This window comes from Vigna unguiculata, chromosome 8 (assembly GCF_004118075.2).
Source record: "Vigna unguiculata cultivar IT97K-499-35 chromosome 8, ASM411807v1, whole genome shotgun sequence".
NCBI lineage: Eukaryota > Viridiplantae > Streptophyta > Magnoliopsida > Fabales > Fabaceae > Vigna > Vigna unguiculata.
In genome coordinates this window covers 16,291,534-16,313,470 of record NC_040286.1, presented here as the reverse complement: position 1 = coordinate 16,313,470, position 21,937 = coordinate 16,291,534, and the positions used below count along the sequence as shown (strand labels likewise).

Here is a 21,937-nt window from a genome sequence, read left to right as displayed (position 1 = left end):
ATACATTATTGGGGGTTTTAGAACCCCATGCATTACTGGGTGTTTTTGAAACCCCAGGCATTAATGGGGGTTTTCGAAACCGCAATTATTAACGAGAGTTTCCAAAATCTTCGGTATGTTGCGCTACTTCCAGGGGTTGCTAAAAACTCCCGGTAATCCGTTAGCCACACTTGCTCTTCTGGGAGAATTTTAAACCCCTAATAAAACCATTAGTGTAGGTTAAAATCTCTAAAAATGTCAAATATAACCCCGTTAAAAACAATTATTTTTGTACTGCATGACAAATTTATTTTATTATTTAGTCATAAAATTGTTGGACATATGGGCTTTGCCAGTTACTTGAAACCAAAAATATATATTGATGGTATAAAATAAGAATAACTAATAATATAAAAAATAAACTAAATTGTGAATAAAATGTTAATTTTGGTGATAATATTTAAAATTTAGGATGATTTTGAATTAATCAAGAATGTATATAGTTGCTTGCTATGATATGATTATATAAAAATTAAATGTATATATGAAACTAGAAACGTGTAGATCGGTTAAAGGGCTAAAAAGTTTTGGTGCGTGGTCAAAAAAGAAAACTGAGAGAATGTTTATATAAAGTTATATTCTCCTGTGCATATCCTCTTCTTCTCTTCACAGCGATTGCAATGGACACCGCGACTTTGCCCAACTTATCCACAAAAGTTTGCTCTATTGCTGCAGGGGAAGCACACACTCTTATTCTCACCGGTGACCGCTAACTTTCTGTTTTCTTTCCACACGAATCACACGCATAACCGTATGTTGCACTTCTTCGCTGAGCGATAAGGAAATTTAAATTTATTTATGGTGTGCAGAGGATGGACGTGTTTATTGTTGGGGAAGAGGAATACTGGGGCGGCTTGGCGGAGGTTCCGAACATGACCACCATCTTCCGGTTCAAGTCAGGTTTGGATCAGAAGAATACAGCGTCAGAATAGTGGGAATTGCCGCTGGTGCTTATCATAGCCTTGCGTTAGCAGGTTCTATTTATTACTTCCATTTATTATACAAATATAATCTATAATCTATAATATTAATAAATAAAATTGTTCTATTTTATCTTTTAACTAATAATTTTTTATATATATTTTTTCAATCATATTAATCTAAAGTTATTTTCTAAGTTTTATATAGATTATTATCGATTGACATATGTTTTTCAAAATATAATTATTTAATTTTGAAAAGTTTGACATGAATAATTATGATGATATAAAATTATAATGTAATAATTAATTTATAAAATATTTATGGTTTAATATTTAGTGTAAGTGTTAGTTCTTAATAAGTTAACTTGTTGTGAATAGAGGAATTTGACGTTTGTACCAAATTTAATGGTTTGCATCTTAATATTTAGTGTAAGTGTTTGAGGTCAATAACACATTCATGTTTGACTTAATCTAATGTTTAATTAAATATGCACTAAGTTTGCATCTTATTATTATTATTATTACTTTTTTATATATGAGTATTATGTTGGTGAAACTTTTCTTAAATTTTATACTATTGAATATTATATTTATGTGGTGATAATTTTTAAACATGCAGTTAAATTAAAAGTTTCTTTACATTGCTGATAAAAAAAATGTTTCTTTACATTTATCGCAGACATCAAATGTTTAAAATTATTTAATACTTCATTTATTATACAAATCAAAATTGATTTAATATTTTTCAAAATATATTCAAATATAAATAGTTTCACCATCCAACTTTTATTATTCAATTCTAACTAAATTTAATATAAATAATCAAAATTTTATGAAATCAAAATGAAAGATCGATAAAATTATTCTTTACGATAAAGTTGACAACGTAATATTTAATAAAATATATACCATATCTTTTTTATTCCTGTCGTGTGTATATATTATGAGTGCCTTGAGCATATTTTGATTTTGATATTTAAAATATAATTTGTTTATTTTAATCAATCTAAAATATGAAACTATAATTTTCGGTCCCTAAAGTTATTTTGACTTAAAGAAATACATGGAAAATCTTTAAAAAACAAACTATGTACCAAACGTTGATCTTATCGTTACTATATGAATAAGCACTTTGTCCTTTCAATCATCTAACCAGTATTATAGTAAGGATCAAATGCAAAACTTCAAATGTTTGAGATATAACATTAAAAAAAAACAAATTAAAAAAACAAAATCAAAAACTTACTAATTTTAAGTAGACTAAAATTTATATATATATATATATATATATATATATATATATATATATTTGTTTAATTAATTAGAAATGCCCAAGATATTTTATCCATTATATCAAATTTTATGCGATATCTCAATGGAGCAACACTATATAGATTGATGAGAAGTAAGGATTTCTCACTGCTATAGATTCACTTACATTATAAGTTGTACAAAATTTCTCACATTAGTGTTTTACAATCATAATTAATCCTTGTAAATTTAATATTAACGGTCACATTATTGACATTAGCAATATAGCACTAACTTGATTGAAGGATTAGGCATCATAGAGCTAAGCTAATCGTGCATATCTATCTTATATTAATCTAGTTTTATGTGCTTAACCAATGTTTTAAGATCGCATATCACGCAGGATATTATTTCTTTAGATTTAAAATTTTGTAAGAATTTAATAATCAACTAAAAGAATTATAGAAACTATCGTCAAAATTTGATATATTTGTATGGACTAACAAATGTGTTAAACTCGTCCAAAACATAAATATAGTCAACTTAATTAGTTCAATATTGTAAAGTTTTCAGGTTTATGTATGATAATATTTTATACTTTAAACTTTGTCGTCTTTTTTTAAACACGCTTATACACCTTTCAAGGTGAAGTCACCGTCTTTTTTTAAACACGCTTATACACCTTTCAAGGTGAAGTCACCAGGAAAAAGAAAAATGTTGAAAATTCATTGAAAAGTATGTGCGTAAGTTGTTTAGATTACGTTTAACAGAGGACGTGTTAAACTTTATATTAAAAAAAGGAAAGGTGTCATATTTGAGATTCGTATGTGCAAGTGTTGATGATCTAATGTGGGGTATAATTTGCGTTCACGATTCTCTTGTTTATCCACGCAATTGTTTATCTAATGTGAGGAATTTTATTAACAGAATTTTCTTTAATGGAAAGTTAATAGTTTGTTTATGAGAAAATTATTACTTTGATGTAAATATTATTTTCATCCATTATTAAAATTAAAAGAAGTTATTATATAAATAATGTGTTTTAATAAATAATTTTCTTTAATATTTAAACAACTTTGATATATTTATATATATATATATATATATATATAAGAAATTAGAGTTTAGCAATGGATGTCCACAAGTACGAATATTATGATACCGTACTTATTCTGTTAACATACGGGTATAAAAAATAGTTATACTTGTTGGTCGTGTGAATCCATTTATAATATCTATTTCCTACTCGTTGCCAGTTTAATCAGACCTGTGAATACGAATTTTTTTGACATCTTTAAATTTTCTAGTAATGTATCAATATGAATGAAAAAATTATGAGCTAAAACCAAGCAAAGTTATGTAACACCCCATTTAATTAATACCCCAAATTAAAAGAGGCGTCACACAAAATAATATAATAGCGCAGTTTGGGAGTGTAAACGTTACTCCCTACAGTCGTTCAAAAGAAAACAGGAGAGAAACTGGGCACACCCCGATGCCAATAACAAAGCATATTAAAGTATGACAATATTCTAAAATAAAGCCCAATGGCCAGACAATACATGGCCCATAGCCCTAACAGAAAAGCCCAAAAGCGAAAACCAGCCCAGACGGCTATGCAGCAGAGCCACCATCGCCCTGTTGACCACGAGTATTTCTCGCATCTGCTCACATCAATAAATTGATGATCATCGCAAAGAGAGAGATCCACACCACAAAACATACAACAAACAAAAGGGTAAGCTAAAGCCAAAAAGATTTTATCATGCATTCATATATACTTTCACAGTCAAATATACACACATCATCCAAGCATGTTATGACTTTCACATCAATACATTAAGACTCGACTCGACTCATCCGGATATGTATAATTAGGTCAGATTTAACGGATGCTTGCACTTGTGGTGGATATCTCTGCTCACCCCCGAGCTAAGTGTTACAAGTGTTACAATATTTTCAATCCCCCATACACAAGGTTAACCCTTAATGAGTTTCAGGCCTCCTGCTACTCTCACCACAAAAGTCAGTCTGTTCTAAGTGAGACTAACTGACTCCCAGAGTGTTAGGATACAACCTTACCTTGAATTCTTACCCAATTATATAGATGGGACACCATCATAAATTCCCACTAACAGGGGTCATGGAATTACGTCCTGACCACTGAAGCATGACCTTGAAATCTCACCTAGATATTTCAAGGAATTACGCATTGACACGGACCAATCATACTCAATCAATCAAGAAGGATTTATCATGCATATATATATATATATATATATATATATATATATATATATATATATATATATATATATATATATATATCATATACCAGCTCTTTATAATCCACCTCTTTCATATTCCCAGTGAATCCATACCAACCCATTATTCTCAAACCATAAATGTGGAATTTCATCTCATGCCAATACCATGCCACTTTAATTACCAACCATCTCATTTGTTTCACATGCCAAGATCACAGAATCACATCCATCCAATTTATAACCACAGGTCATACCATGCATTTCATTTCACAGGCCTTATGCAGTATATAGAAAATATCATAACTCAAACAATCCAATTAACCAAGTGAAGAAAAACAGCATAACCTACAGCAGATCTTGCTCAAGCTAGGAGCCCTCGCTCAGGCGAGAGGAGTGCCCTCGCTTAAGCGGTAGACTCTCACTTAGGCGAGATCGTGACAAGGGCGCTAGGAGACTTTCGCAGGCTCGCTTAGGCGAGCCCTCCTCGCCTGAGCGAGACCACCTTTTGCCCAAAGGTGAGGTTCCTCGCCTAGGCTAAAACAGGAGCAACATACCAAGGCTCTCACGCGTTCTTGCTTAGGCGAGTGTCTCTCGCCTGAGCGAGATAGTGCCTCGCTCAAAACAAGAGCTTTCGCCTGAGCGAGAGCTCGAGTGCAACCCTAACCTATTTCTGCAAGTCTCGCCTAGGCGAGACAGGCTCGCTTAACGAGTGTATCAGACCTCGCCACTGTTTCTCCCTGCCACATACATATGTTCACACCCAAACAATAATGCCAACCATCCCATACATCCACAACATCATACAAGCTCAATAATCACGAAACAAAAGCAAGACAACAATAATCGCACCAAACAAGAGGGTTTTAGCTTCCCTTACCTAGAAAGGGGTTAATACGGGACTTTGGCAAGCAAACGTAGAGCACAACAGCTTCGAGAAGAGACTTAGGAGCTGGAAAAATAGCGAAACAGAACTTAAGATGAGCTCACTACAGAACCCTAGCTAGGAAAACACGAAAATCATGCCAAGGAAGGGATGGCCTGAGATGAAGGGTAACTTACGTTGAGGAAAAATGAGCTTAAGCGAACTTGATGGAGGTTGGAGATCAAACCTAGCATAACATTGTTTTGGTCAGGAGAGGAGAGTAAGGTGGCTATTTCTGAAAGTGAGAAGAGAAGAGTGCGCTAAGGCAAACTTAGGGTCTATTTTCTCTTTGGGCCAGCCCTAGGCCCAACCGATTTTGGGGTAGCCCTTTAAAATAGGGGCAGCAACGTAAGTGGGCAGCAACGTAAGTGAGCCTTACAAGTTCCAACACTGCTATCAAGTTAACAGGTTTCTATTGTAGTACCCGATTAAGTCTATTTTGTTAACATAATTTTTTATATTATTATATTGTTAATTTTTCACAATAAAAGATATAATTAATAGAAATAATCTATTCGTTTGTTTCAATTTTTAAAATAGGTGGAATTTTAATAAAATGCTTTAATAATTTTATTTTAAACAGTTAGCAAACCAATATTTAGTAGAGTAAAAATTACTATATTAAGTAAAATTCATGTGTTATAGTACTATATAAAGAGTGTATCATGTAATGGGTGAGTTTTCTCTATAAATAAAGTTATACAATGTATCATGTAATGGGTGAGTTTTCTATGCAGTTATAAAATTGAGTGAATTTTATCATGATTTTTTCTATAAATATATAAAAAGTTACATATAAAATAATTAATGGTATGGAATTGATGGATGTGCTATTATTTCATTTAAGAAATTGATGGTATGAAATTAAGGAATTAGTTCTGACAAGTTTTTTAAAAAACCTGAACTTATAATAACTTGACATTCATTTAAGTCATTGTTGGTTTCATAATTTAATGATTTATGGTTTGCAAAAGTTCTGTTGTTTTTTTCAAAAAAAAAAATGTTATTTATATAACAATTTTTATAAGAAATTATATCACAAAGAGAAAAGAAAGAAAAAAGAAATTATAACTAAAGCTATGACGGAGAGATGTTGAAAGGAGAAAGTCAAGTAAGAAGAATATTGCAACTATACTGCTTCTTTAATGTTTCGGTTCTTCATACTCAAGAGGCTTAATTATTACTAGAATTTAATATTGTGTGGATTGTGTGTTTGACAGAACTTAGGGTAATATCATAAAATAAAATTTAAAGGTTTTTTCCCCAATCTAATTGTTCATACTACTTGTGTTTGACAGATGATGGATCTGTTTGGTGTTGGGGCTACAATATATGTATCCTTAATATTCTTATAGTCTTTTGGGGAAATTAAAATATTACAGAAATTCTTTGTGCTTGTGCATTTGTTCTCTGTTATAATGATGAACTGATCTATATAGTTTATGAACATCCTTGACTATTATATGGATGGTCAACTTGGTATCAATGGAGAGGACTTCCATGGTGAAAAACATAGCGATGGTGATTATTCTATTGTGCCATGCTTATTGAACAAGTTTCTCGACTTGCACCCTCCTGTTTCTTCATCATCATCAACTATTCCAGAAGCCGAAGACGAATCATCACTAAAGGTAAGATATTAAGAATGTTGATCACAATAAACCCTATTTTTTATCCAACACTCCGACAAGACCTACATGTTTTTTAGTCCCATTACGGTGTTGGATGAGTGTTGAGACTATAATAGATATCAATTTATAGGTGGTCTGATAGTGTTCAAACAGTTAGTACAAACAAACAATTTCTATAGGATGGACTCTGGCTCAAGACTCTTATATTATGTTAAGAAATTAACTTTAAATCTAATTGAATCTTATAAAATTAATTTGTAAAATAAAGTTTTCACTCACTTATATATTATATGAAATCGTTTATCTTTAACTGACGTTGACGTGGGATCTTCGAAGAGATTTTTTTATAAACAAAAAACAAGTCAAAGATGTGGTCTCACTAGTTATAGTTATCTGTTTCAAACTGTTTCACAGATAACTGTTGTGAAAGCAGGAGGAATGATGTCTCTGTGTATTGATAATCTTGGTGCCCTCTGGATGTGGGGACATTGTCCTGGAGAAAACAAAGAAGGTGGCGTCTCTCTTATAAGCAACTTCACTCCAACACCAGTATGGGATTTTCATGGTCACATTGTAGTTCAAGTAGCATGTGGAAAGGAACATGTTGTGGCACTTGTTACTGCTGGAGAATCATACAAGGGTGTGGATGATCTAGTGTGCTATACTTGGGGTAACAACAGTCATGGCCAATTAGGTTTGGGGGATAAGGAGAACAGGCCAAGACCTGAAGTGGTGAAAACATTTGATCTAAAGTCCCCTTGGGTAATTTGTGAAGTAACATGTGGTGCCTTTCACACTGCTTTGCTCACTCAGAAAAAGAGCCCCAGTGACACATTAGAAAGCACATGTTGGACATTTGGCCTTGGGGATAATGGACAACTTGGACATGGTACAACACAAAGCAAATTAGTTCCTGAACCTGTTAAGGAACTGCCACAAAATGTGCATCTTGTTTCAGTTGACTGTGGCTTGTTTCATACTTGTGTTGTTTCAATTGATGGGTATGTATGGTGTTGGGGAATGGAGAAGGGTCTTGGTTTATGCCCTGATGATAGTAATGGTGGAACACATTCTGGTGATGCTCTTTCTCCCCTTCTCATCTCATGCAACCCATATCAACCTAAATTTCCAAACCCTATTCAAGTTGCATGCGGAGCTGCACACACTGTTCTTGTTGCGCAAGAGGGAAATAAGCTTTGGTCTTGGGGTAGAGGAAGAAGTGGGGTTCTTGGAAATGGTAAAACTATGGATAGTTACACTCCTACCATTGTGGTATGGCCTCCACTGATTCAAGATTTCAAACAAGAGAGTGAAGGAATCACTGAGACAAATGACAAATTATGTTCAGCATTGAACAAAGTGAAGCTACTTCAAACAAAGTTATCCGTAATGGAAAGATATGCGAGTATGCTTCATGGTTTTATCTTTGGAGAACCTTTTGATGAAAAAGAAATTGCTACTTCTTTGGGAAATTCTGGTGCATTTGACATTTCAAGGGAATGGGAGAACATTTTAGAGGCTGCGGATAGTACAAAGCTACGTAATTTGGAAATGGTGTACCGAAACATGCTTGTTGCTGTGAAAGATAAGCTGATGAAAAGAAAGATTAAGGAGATTATAAATGAATGCCTATCCTCTTCACATGCCGAAAATGAGCATATATAAGTAAGAAAAGTAAATCATTATGTTCAAAGGATTGTATACATACAAAATTAATAAGCTAGTTCTACCCAAATTAATAATGTATGTTGTATCGTAGACGATAGAACAATGGTAATTTCACCCAAGAACGAGCTCCAATTGCATGATCGATTTCAGTTACAACATGTTTACCTGGCACTGAACTATGTTGTAATCAAGCTGCTGCAAAACTCCAAAGCAAAATGTAGCAGTTTTTCCGATTCCAGATTGTGCTTGCTGGATTACATCAAGCACCTTGCAGAAAGGAACAATTCCCCTTTGTTGAATGGCAGAAGGTTTCTCAAAACCTTATCAGAAGTAATACAACACCCATATAAATGTTCAATTATCAATGACATTAAACAATTATAATAATCAAAACAGAAAGTGCAGGTAGCGTTCAAGATTCTTAAGAGACATAAAACTTGACTGTAAATTAATCTCATATTTGATGCAGATATAAACAATAGAAACAATAGAAAGTGTAACCAAAATTGTCAAGCAATAATCAAGATTTAAAATTAAATAATATTCAAAAATTGATGCACATACCATATGCATAAATACCCCTTAAAATGTTCTCCTGCAATCTCATAGCATCGAAGCTTTCACAAACTTCGTCATAAGAAGTAAAAAACTCTTGTCCATTAGGTCCAAGTCTGGTCATCAACACATAAGCCCAAAATGAATATATAATTCTAGGCATGGGTGCATCACAGGTGGGCATTGTGTATGAAATAATAAGAACGTTGGGTAGTTGTTGCACATGTGTTGAAATAAAAGTGCCAATTTAAAAATCATTTTTATCAAGCCCTAATGCAAGCTCCAAAATCAAACCCCTTATACTTGTAATTTTCTCCCTGTTATCACCCTTTACGATCAAAGTTACTAATTAATATAAAATACTTGCGTATGATATAACTTAAAATATTCCACATTGAACACTAAAAGTAAAAGTAGAAACTAACCACTTAAAAAAGAACCTCTAGCCCTTTATGTTTGTTTCTCTACGTGAAATGATGAAAAAGAACCTCCTAAGTACAATACCAATTACAAAGTTAGATAAAAACCTCAAGCCCCGTACTAAAATGATGCTCACCGTACAAATTAGTGATTGGATGAAATTCAACTTGACAAAAATATTTTTCATGCATAAGGAATGTAGATTTTTGGAGAACGAAGGTATAACTCTATTAATATTTATCAGAGGAACAATTGCCATGGCAGAGAAAGTAATAAATATATTAGTGAAATATTGATTAGAAAAATTAGAGTAGGATATTGTCTAATGTATGATGAAGCTTCCAATAACCATAAATCCCCTTATGTCATACATCAAGTAGACTAACAAGAACACTATACATTTATGCCACTATGCCACTCCCGAAACAAGCATTCCTGCAGAGCAACTATGCCGAATCCACATCCTTGTATTCTCCAAAGAAAAAATCCCACAAGTTTCAATCATACCATATCTTTGAAACCACAGCAATAATAAAAACCAACACAAAACTCATACTTCAACTTCAAATAATTTCAACCTCGCGTTAAATAAATTTCCTTTCTTCCTAAGCACTAAAGAAAACTAAATTGAACTTCTTTCATTATTCATAAGTTAAACCCAACTTATGTATTTGATTTTTAAAGAAATTTTATCGTTTTACTTCTCCAAAAGAGTGCAAAAGTTATTTACAACAAAACATTCTTTGGGTTAATAAGTACAATCCAAATCAAAATCCTCACAGACCACAAACGTTGTCTTCTACCTAAGCAACAGTGGCACGAGGGAAATGCTTAGCACACTCCTCCATCAATTCTTTCCCAAGAGGAGTAGCATCAGAACCAATATACTTCAACTACTTACTGCAACAAGAAGATTAATTTCGATTGATACAAACAAGAAAATGGCGAAAATAAATCAGAAAAATAAGTAGAACCCCAAAACAAAATTAGGTAAGTTAGGGCAAAATCTAGACATAAGTAAATGAACATGTTCGTGGTTAGAACAATGAGAGACACACGCTGAAATCAGATAGACAGACAAAAATTGAACTGAGAGGAAAATTAAAGCACGGAGATGAAATCAAAAGAATGACGAGGTTGAAAGCAGAGAAAACGATGTTTATTAGTAGCTGATTTCAGGAAAACGATGCTTATTACCTGATTTTAAGGAGAACAATGAAATCGAAAGAGAGAACATCTTCCTCCAAGGGCACGAGCCACAGTTCCCAGGGCATGAATGATTAAAGCAATGAGAAGAAATTGAAATTGAAATCCAAATAGATGAAATCAGAAAGACGAAGAAGAAATTGAAAGCCACGGAGACGAAAATGAAAATGAAATCGAAAGCCATAGAGACGAAAATGAAATCGAAAATCGAAAGCCACCGAACTGAAAATGAAAATGAATCGAAAGAAACGAGAATGATGGAATGAAAGATACACAATTCAACTTGAGCGAACGAAAGGCACGAGCCTCCTTCTTCTTCCTATTGGCGGCACCATCTTCCCGAGCGAAAAATCTTCATAAACCACCGACTGAGCGATACCTTCTGAGCAAAAGAGTTTCATAAGCCTAATTAGATTAAAATTTTAAAAATTTACAAAATTTACAAAATTTGACTGGGGTTTCTATAAAAACCCCTTGTACTTAACGAGGGTTTATGAAACCTCTCTTATGTATATTTTTTTCCTGGTTTACTAAAGGTTATTATAACCCCAATTATAATTATATATTTTTTTGTAGTGCCTTGGTCAATCGAAGCTATGATCGGTTGTTATGAGTTGCACATGTGTTTTACGAAAAATGTTAACAATGGTACTTAAAAGTGTAACTAATATGATGTAAACTTACTAATGTTTTATCAGAAACGAATTTGTTAAAGTTTTAGTGAATGGCTAATTTAATTCATAAAATTGTCACATGCTATTATGTTAGTCTCTTGGATAAATAAAATTAGAAACAAAAAAGTTCATGAAATTATGATGCATCACTCATGTCACTACAACAAATTTAGTGATTTGTGAGGAAATTTTATTTCGCTAATTTGTCCCTAAGTAGTGATGGATTAGCGACAAACTAATATTGTAGCTAAGTTGTAGCTAATCAGTGAGAGAATAAACATAACATAATATTAAATCTTAAAAGTAGTTAAACTCTTCTAGACACGTTCACGTTCCTGTTCAAAAAGCTTCAAGTTCGAACAAATTATTTTTGCCTTCGGACAATTTGTTGATCACCTTGCCTTTGTTGAATTGCTGAAGACTCGCAATATAGGCACTAGAAGTTCGCATTGAAGACATCGAAGGCTTTCAGAGTTCGTACAAGGACAAAGTGTGAACATTAGGGTTTTGAAGGCATCAAAGGCTGTCAGAGTTCATACATCGAACACTGTCGGAGTTAGCATTGGACAATGCCAAGAGTGTGGAAGAAAGTTTGGAGAGATTACAATGACATCAAGTTTGATTCCCTAAACCAGGTTAATTACCTCGACCTCCGTCATTTCTCGTTCACCTTTTTCAAAGTTGGTTTGGAGAACGAAGTTTCATGATATATTAATTAAGAGAACCAAGTTTGGGGAGGTTGCAACGACATTAAGTTCAAGTTCTGTTTCATCAAAGTGATTGTTTGGAGTGATTGATTGATCGATTAGTTGTTATGCCAACTCGCCTTTTCTTCACCTGTTAGAGGTTAGAGTCTCCTTAAATGTTCAATCTGGAAAAGAGATTTTCGTTTTGATTAGTTTTGTTTCTCACGTTACGAAGAATTTATCTCTAATAATGAGATATCTAAATGTCATTTTTAGCAATCAAGACTTTTTATTTGGTACTACAGAGTTAGTTCTTGTTTATTAGATTTGATGGAAATTCTTGTCTATTAGATTTGATGGAAATGAACAAAATAGATAAAAGTGAAAACTAAAAGCATTATTTTAAGCTTGATAAAGAAGTGTAATATTTGTTATACCTTATTGCTTTGATGTTGTTGAAGATCACAGATTCGACACATGATAGCTTAGTGATTTGTTTCATGATCATGAATCTATGAAAAGCAAATGAATTATACTAATAATACAATTAGAAATAAATAAAATCAATAATAAAAAAAATGGATGCAGTTAGTAGCATATTGTTCCCATGGCCACCATTGGAATGTTACATCTTTTGGAAATCCTAAAAAGAAAGCATGTCCACATCCTGAAGAACAGGGTCATTTGTACATGTCAATTTTATGTTTATGAAAAAGTCATGTTGTTTAAGTAAATAATAAGCCCAAGCAAAGAAGAATAAGAAAAAGAAAAGGCTAGTAAATGCATATCTCATCATCAGTGTGAATGGTTCATCTTCATTAGTTGTAGGTCATTCCACAAATCCAAATCATGCACCTCTAACAGAATAAATCACTATAATAGCTACACAAATGTCTCAAATACAACAACAGATGCAAACACAATTACATTTACAAACAAAATCTCAAAAGCAACTCCAAATAAAGTTACAAGCACAAATAGAGGCACATGCACAATAGGTGCAAGCTCAACTGAAAGCACAAGTAGATATGCATGCACAATTTTAAGCACAAATGTAGGCCATGAGGGATAAGAGCATCAATTTTAGATGATGGAGATTGTGTTTGATTAAACCAATATATGGAATGATTTTATATACTACAATGGAGGACAAGTAGATGTGAGCATGATAAAGGAGTTCAACTAACTTGACTAACATTTACTCTGAAGAATATTCCTGTCAATTGCGCCACTTGTTGTTACCTTTAGAGGGATGAAATAGAAATTTAGAATTGAAACCATACAACATGAAATCTAGAAGACTGATAGTGGAGCCTTGAATAAATTGAAAGAGATCTTAATATAAATTATTTTCATCCCTTTAAACGTGCATTAATGGTACTCAGTAGCTGCTCTTATACTGAAGTTTTGTAATTAAAAATATGCTTCTCTTGCTACCATTAATTATGTAGTCAGAGCTTTCTTAAATGAATAAATGTCATGATATATGTTTTATTATGCACAAATGCCCTAAATTCTACCAATTCCTCTGTTATTGCATACCTAATTGCCAGCAGAATAAAAAATTAAGCTGACAAACAGAGAAATTATATTAAAATAAGATGTAGAAAACGTTATAAAAGTGAACAAACCCCCTATGTATCCAATGCCTCTGGTAACTAAAATTGTCGAGAATTACAACATAATAACCCAAGAAGAATGCAAAAAAATAAATAACACCTTACATCCGATTCCACAATATTCAAAATTCGAACTCTAGAAATCCCTAGTACAAGATCCAAATTAAATAAATGAAGAACATAGTTAGCTACCTCAACTTCTTCTTGTTCATAACCTTCTCCTTATTCTCCTTTATCTTATCCTGGTATGATTCCGATTCCAATTCCATATCGGTCCTCTGTAACTCTTCCTTCAGCCATGACAAAAATTTAAGTTAAAACCAGACACTTTGATGCTAAAAGGATGAAAATGAAAGGAGCAAACTAATAAGGTAATCGACATGTTTGGGGTTAGAGAAATATAGAAGGTGGGAAGCTCCATTGTATGCGAGTCTCATTGTTGTCAAGAAGATGGGGAGCTCCAATGACGTATTCGATGGTCATATTAACCAACAAGTTCGAATTCGAAGATAACACCCTCAGACACATTTCCTAACTAATAGTTCTGAATGATTAAGATTTCAATATAAAAAATTTAAAATTTAATTATATAATTTAAAATAAGGGTTAATTATGTTTTTCGTCCCTCAAGTATTATGCGATTTTGTTTTTAGTCCCCCAACTACTGTTTGCTCCAATTTGGTCCCTCATGTTTTGAAACGATTGGAAATAGTCCTCCTTTTTGGACGTCGTTAGTTTTGTTTGACACTTGGCAAACGGACTGCCACGTATGGATCTTGTTTTAAGCTATGTAAGTGGTCTATGTTTCTGCACGTGCTAATTGAAGAGGAAGACATCTAAATAAAAGAGGGGTTGGGAGAGTTTGAAACCCTAAAATTGAAATTTGAGAATTGGGGATTTGAGGTAGTGAGGAAGTGGTGCATATCGTCACTGAGAAGGAAAAGTTTGGCATAGTTATTGCGTTCTTCACTGATGAATAGTGGTAGCAAAGGGTTTCCATGTACGTCGCGGAATACGGGTTCGAAAATGTCGCAAAGTTGTGCGTCATCTTCAGAAATGTCATCCAAAGTCTGTGGGTGTGGGGAAAGATTATTGCTCCTAAAGAAATCTACTGTGAAAAACAAAGGGAGATTATTTTGGAGATGTCGAAATTGGGCTGTAAGTTTCAAATTCCATGACTTTTACTGGATGTTGCTTTTGTATTTATGGTAATGGTTTCATCTTTTTATTTCGCAGACCAATTCACATTGTAATTACTTTGAATGGGTTGATGACAAGGAATCCAATTTTCAAGGGAAAGAAACTGAAAGTGAAGCCAGTGGTGGAAAAAGAGTTGATGATGGGAAAAAAGGTGAAGAAGATGAAGTTTCTTTGAAAAGGGAGAAAATGATACTGGATTTGATGAAGAAAAATGAGAAGTTGAAGATGAAATTGCAACAAGAGAAAAAAATTTGGACATTCCTATTTTTTTTATTTGTGATATCGTGGGTCTCAACAATTGTAATGGTGTTCATGTTATTGTTCAAAGTTAATTGTAATGTTTGAGATTACTGTAGTAGAAAGTGTTTTGTAGTTGTGATAATGGTATTTTTGGAATTGTAATGGAATTTGAAACATTTGGTTACTGTTATGTCTTAGTTTTTGCAATGAAAATGGAACTTGTAGCTGTGATTATTATGCGTTTACTGTTATCATTAATCTCAGATTGTGGAAATTTTGCTTAATACCAGATTCAGCATATTGAAACAAAACTCACGGCAATGAAATAATTACATCATAATTTACTGATATAACAAAGTGGTCTAAATTGTCAATTAAGTGTAACAGACAAGTGGTCCTTAATTGTCAATACAATAATCCAATAGTTTTGCAATAAAAAAAGTGGTTAACTTTCACTATGCCCAATATTCTAAAACAGTGGTCCACTATCATAATGCACTGTATTCCAGAAAAGTTGTCCACCATACAAAAAAGGCAACAAAAAAACTTGATTCTTTCAAATTCACATGGGTTGTGCTGAAGTTGCAGTACTTGCTTGAGACCCTAAAACCCGTGTTCCCATTCTTCTTCTCCTTATGGTGGTTCGTGCTCTTTCTCCTTGGTTGATGGCTGCTGCAACCCGTGGTGTGGATCTAGTTTTACTAGTGGAGCTTTGGTTTGATGTTCCTGCAGTGTTGCTAACTGCACTACCATTTGTATGCATTTGTTCCTGCCAATTTGGTATGAATTAAAGATTCAGAAGTTGTATTTAGGAAGGAAAGAAATTATAAATATTACAGATGTGCGTTTACCTTTCTATTTCTGATTCCCCTTCTACAGGTTCTTATGTTATGGCCTAATTGTTTACACCTGCTACATTTGATGATGGTATTCTTCTTTGATAGTTTGGAATGGCTGACATGTTCATCAACTTCCCTTCTTCTTAGCTTTTTGGGTCTCCCAGGTGGGGTTTTGTAAGTGGGTGGCAGTAGTTTAGGTTCATTAGTTTTTGTCCAAAGTTGTTGTCCATTGATTGGGGTAATTTGAGGACCATAGGAAGCCTGGTAGGCATCCCTTTTGTAATACGCATGAACATAATCCTCTGGGTTTTCTACCTTGTAATTAATGGCTGCCACAGCATGCTTACAAGGTATACCTATTAAATCCCAAAAATAACAACTACAGCTACGGTTACTTAAATCAACAACAAATTTTTCCATTGTGAACCCATACGTCACTTCAAACTTAGAATCCCCTGCCCATACAGGAAGCCAATTCCCACTTTTTTTCTATTTCCCTGTCCAACCCTTTTTGTGGTTTAGGCATCACAACTCCTGAATATGCATTCACTTTCTCTCTAAGGGTTGCAAACCTACTCATTATATATGATCTAATCCATTCCATCATACTAATGATAGGTTTATCCCTAGCGAGTAAAATAGTACTATTAAATGACTCTGACAGATTATTCATCAAGACATCACATCTTGGATACATGCTGAATGCATGTTTACACCAAGACTCCCTAGGAATGGCAACTGACCAATTAAAAGCTCTAGGGTTGATGTTTCTCAACTCACCCATTTTTTTTCCCATCCTGCATAGTACGCTGTCTTTGCTGCTCCCATCATCAAGTCTCTGATCACTACACCACCACCAAATTTCTTCTTGAAATTGCTATATAAGTGTCGCAAACATAAACGATGCTCCACTCCATTCAAGATTTCATCAAAGATAGTCATTAGGCCCTGCAAAAATGTAAATCAGAGTTAGAATTTAATGTCAGTTTTACATTCCAGTTTAATGTAAATCAGAGTTACATTCCAGATTATGTTAATGTAAATCAGAGTTACCTTTTGTTGATCTGAAATGAAAACCCATCTATGATTTCTAATGTCCCCAATATCTTCTAACAACAATGTCAAAAACCACCTCCAAGTCTCCTTGCATTCTTTTTCTACTACTGCAAAAGCCAGCGGATAGTATTGATCATTGGGGTCCCTACCCACTGCAACCAACAATTGACCACCATATGTTGTCTTCAAGTGGCAACCATCCACACCTATAAAGGGTCTGCATCCAACCAAAAGCCCTTGCTTAAATCCATCTAAACACATGTAAAAACAACCAAAGCTAGGTGGCAGAGTTGGTTGGGGTTGATTTATCTTAATCTTGAAAGTTCTAGCATTCACTCTCAATAATTCAGCCACATAGTCATATAAACGACCATATTGTCGCTGACCATCCCCAACCAAACAATCCATGGCAATCTGTTTTGCTTTCCCAGCCCTCCATGGTGTTATGCCTACACTATATGTCTTCTTCACCTCGTCAATTATTTGAGCCACAGTCATAATACCAACATTCATAAATCTGTCTATAAGGACTTGAGCAATCCAGTCCTTATTTGAATTTTTGTTTCCAAATATGATGAAGGATTATCTTGTTCCTTTTTAAGATTATTGAATATGGTGTGAGTTGATTAAGAAAGCTAAGCGAAATCCCCACTGGACATTAAGATAGCAAGCTATCTAGATGTGAAGGTTCCTTTCACAAAGCTCAAGAGAATAAGATGATGAATTGATTCAAAACAAAAAGGAAATGGAAAGCACATAAACCATAGAAAACCAAGAACAATTAAAGGAAGAAGAAAACATAAAATGGAAAGGAAAGAAATGGTAAAAATGTGAGAAGCACGCCACTACAAGGCTAGGCTAGAAGCCATGGCAACCTTGAAGATGAGTGGATGTGTGCCGCCACTTGCTATGCAAGATAAGGCTTAAAAGTTTCACTCCCAAGGGAGGAAACTCTCACAAATGGTTGAGACACAAGAGTGTTTTTACTTCAAAATCTTCAACCCTTTTACATGTCTAGGAGCACCCCTTATATAGAAGAGTTTAGGGGCCTCTAAGCAAATAAAAGATACCTAAGGATGTCTCTACAAAAACCTAACCCTAGCTTCTAGAAACTAGGACAAATAAGGTTACAAAAATGAGAGACAAAAGAGCCAACTATGGTGTGTGCAAGGCTAATTTCGTTCTAGCACAAAAGGAGACAAAGAAAGTGTCTCATATGTCTCCAAAAAGTGGCCAAAGTGTGCTAAAAACAAAGAAGACCAAAGGTACATAGGTACACTTGTTTTATGCCTTTTACTTTATGCTTTATGCCTTTGCTTTACTCTCTCCTCCACATCATTTATGCTCCCCAATCACCATGCGCCACCTAGCATTGCTTTCTTACTCCTAATTAACCTACAAAGCAAATAAACATAGATTAGCATGTTGGCTTAAGTCAAGTCAACTATAGTCAACAAGTCAAACCTAGTCAAAGGTCAACAAGTCAACTAAAGTTGATTCAACTAAGCCAACTTAGGGAATCAAAAAATAACAAACACAAATGAAAGGGATGAAGGATTAGTGAACTTCCTTTCTAAACATGCTTAGTCTTCTTAAGCATTTGCCTCCATCCTTAGTTGGGGTCAATCCTTCATCATCCTCCCCTCCTTAGAGAGAATTTGACCACAAATTCTTTAAGCCTTTGTAGATGGAGCTTGACTTGATTTGGGGGAGGATTTGCGTCTCCCTTTTATGAGCTCTTGTTCCATTCTTTCTAAGGGTATTACCCCTAGCTTTGGTTAGGCCATCTTTATTTTCGAGACTATTCTTCCTCTCTTGCTTGTGCTTTGGGCCTTCCTTTTTGGCTTGGGAAGAGAAGGAAGGGTGATGTACATCTTGCTTTGGAAGAATTTTTTTGTAGGCAAGTAACACCTTGGTGAAAGCTTGCCCCTTTTCTTTTTCTTCTTTATCTTTTCTTATTATATTTCTATCCTTATTAACTTCTTGAGGTGATAGAGGTAGTAAAGTGGTCTTTTTCCCATTTATGAAGAAAATGTATTGGTTGGTATGGCCATCATGTAAAGTTTTTTTATCAAATTGCCATGGCCTACCTAGTAAGATATGTGTGACTTCCATGGGAACAACATCACATAACACCTCATCTTTGTAGCTTCCTATAGAGAAGTTAATTAGGACTTGTTTATTGATATCTATTTCTCCCTCTTTACTTATCCAAGCAAGCTTGTAGGGCTTAGCATGAGGAATGGTCTCTAAGCTAAGCTTTTCTACCAACCTTGTGCTAGCTACATTGGTACTACTTCCTCCATCAATAATTAGATAGCAAACCCATTTGTTAATTTTGCATCTAGATTGAAAAATGTTTTCTCTTTGAGTTGGCTCAAGCTCACTTTGATCTTGACCTATAATGTGTCTTAATAACATAGGGTCTTTCTCATAAATTTTAGTTTTACTAGAGGAAGAAGATTCTTTTGAAAGAGAATGGGGAGATGAGTGTTCACTTTCAACATCATTACTCTTCTTTAAGATCATGGTCCTCTTGGTTGGGCAATTTAAAGCAATGTGATTATAACCCAAACATTTAAAACATTTAATGGAACTTGATCTTGAAGAAGTGGAATGGTGAATGTGATCACTTGGAGACTTACTTTTACTTGGTGGTTCTTTATGAGAGTTAGAAGGGAACTTATCATGTTTCTTTTTATCATTTCCCTTCCATGAGTGACTAGAGTAGTGGTTGGGTGAGTAACTCTTTTTTGCCCTTCTTTTTCTTTTCAATTGAATTTCAATCCCAAGGGCAAGTGTGAAAACATTTTCAAGAGTGGAGTACTCATACAACTCTACTTGGTCTTTTATTTCTCTCCTAAGACCACTCACAAATCTTTTTTATTTTCTCTTTGTTAGTTTCTTTTATTTCAACCCTACGCATTTGAGACTCTAATTCTTTAAAGTACTCACTCACACTCATAGAACCTTGGTGAAGCCTTTGGAGCTTCAAAGGAAGTTCCTTCCTATAGGAGGGAGGAACAAATCTAGTGCGCATAAGAGTTTTAATGTCCATCCAAGAAGCCGCGGGTGGCCCTTGGTCATAATTCTTACAAACTTTATGCCACCAAGTATTGGCATACTCCAAAAATCCTAAAACTACTAGATCAACTTGTGCTTGATCCTTTACATGATTTTCATTGAAAATTTGATCAACTTTAGCTCCCAATCAAGGAAGATTTTTGGATCACTTCCACCATAGAACTTAGGAATCTTTGGAGTTTGCTTCTCTTGTGATGGGTTGCGCCTAGAATGCCCTCTTTTCCTAGCCTCTCTTTCTTGCTCTTTAGCTTCAAGCCTTTGAATGTGCTCTTGGATTCTTAGGTCACTTTGCTCCTTTTCTTTTCTCAATTGTTCAAAGGACTCCTTCCGAGAGAACTCCAAATCCCGAAGTAATCTCATCAATGTATTGTTTTTGTTTGGTGTAGGTGCACTTGATGAACTTGCCATGATTCCTACAACAAAAACACTCAAATCCGAGACAAAATAAATGGATTAGAGGTTAGACAACATGAAAACCGAGACCAAATCCAACCCAAATTGTAACCCCAAGTGTTTAGATCACTCTCCCAAAGTAACAAGGCAAGGCTAGCACTCAAAATCCACCAAAGGAGTGAAGCAAACACTTTTAAAAACTTGTTCAAAACCTTTCAAATGCAAGACAAGTGATTCGGCCACAACATCCCAAGAGTTTCAAGAAAAGAAAACTATTAAGACACAACAAAGAACACCTAGTGACAAGCAAGAAAAACACAAAAACAAGAAAATTTAACTTCTAAGGAAATTTTGTTTTAAAGACAAAACTTGAACAAGACTAAAGCAATGAAAAACACTTTTAAAGACTCTATGGAAAGCATTTGAACAAGCCAAGATTATACCTCAAATTATGCATACACCAAGAAAGATCATAACCAAGTTAAAGCATGGAACTAATTTGCCAATGTCACCCAAAATCCAAGTATAAAATTTGGTAGCATAACACCTAGTAACAATGGCCAAATGGATTCACCAAGCAACACATTAGCTCTTGGCCAAACTGTTTTTGGTCATGAAAATAATTTTTCTTTTCAAAACTAGGTACTTAAGATGATGAGAAGGATATTTTAAGGTGTCTTGAACACTTAGTTCCTTAAAAATTAGGTCAAAATTAATTTCAAGGAGCATACAACAACACAAGGCATAGATCTCATGCAATAGTTCAAAAACTTAGAAACAAGAACAAGAAAATTCAAAGAAGCATATGACAAGAGACTCAAGCAAAAGTTAGACACATTTAAAGACTCAACATGACATACACAAAGACACAAACATGTAGCTATCATGCATTTAAACTCATGGATTTGAGGCTCAAAGACTAAGCATCCAAAGACATGTTATCCAACCACATTTAGGAGTAAGAAGAGTAACAAAAACAGTAGCCAAAACTGCCCAACATAACCTCAAAAAACGTTGATTCGCGGTGATCTCGGCAGCTCTGACCTTTGCTCACTATTTCAATCATAACTCTCTCCACAAAACTCCAAATGCATTGGTTCTTTTTTTGTTAGAAACTAGACTAACAGAGCTTTCTTTTGACATCAAGAACGTAATTTTTGCATCACTGAGCAGGTGCAGTTTAATCATTCAAAATCGTGAACAGTTTCTGCTAGCATTGTTTTTGTGTGCAATGGAAGTGGATTTGAACCATACAAAGATAGCT

At 34.2% G+C, this 21,937-nt stretch overlaps 2 protein-coding genes across 8 annotated transcripts; one reads left to right on the top strand and one right to left on the bottom strand.

Moving 5' to 3' along the window:
- The first annotated feature begins 549 nt into the window (after positions 1-549).
- LOC114194764 (ultraviolet-B receptor UVR8-like) lies at positions 550-8,768 on the top strand. Its single transcript, XM_028085162.1, has 5 exons — positions 550-741; positions 849-1,013; positions 6,701-6,736; positions 6,870-7,033; positions 7,448-8,768. The coding sequence occupies exons 1-5, from the start codon at positions 660-662 to the stop codon at positions 8,696-8,698; spliced, it is 1,698 nt and encodes a 565-aa protein (XP_027940963.1). The 5' UTR covers positions 550-659; the 3' UTR covers positions 8,699-8,768.
- On the bottom strand, positions 8,652-11,404 carry LOC114194765 (eukaryotic initiation factor 4A-13-like). 7 transcript variants are annotated; one of them, XR_003606437.1, is made up of 6 exons: positions 10,874-11,404; positions 10,480-10,576; positions 10,076-10,140; positions 9,682-9,747; positions 9,266-9,372; positions 8,692-9,021 (listed from the first exon to the last, which is right to left on the bottom strand). XR_003606437.1 is itself a non-coding variant. In XM_028085164.1 (3 exons), exons 1-3 carry the CDS (start codon positions 10,948-10,950, stop codon positions 8,852-8,854), a joined length of 354 nt encoding a protein of 117 aa, XP_027940965.1. In that variant the 5' UTR covers positions 10,951-11,385; the 3' UTR covers positions 8,671-8,851. The 7 variants fall into 7 exon arrangements, 2 of the variants coding, with proteins under 2 accessions (XP_027940964.1, XP_027940965.1); XR_003606438.1 differs by lacking the exon at positions 9,682-9,747 and having other exon boundaries at positions 8,694-9,021; positions 10,874-11,403; XR_003606436.1 differs by lacking the exon at positions 10,076-10,140 and having other exon boundaries at positions 8,694-9,021; positions 10,874-11,401.
- Positions 11,405-21,937: the final 10,533 nt, after the last annotated feature.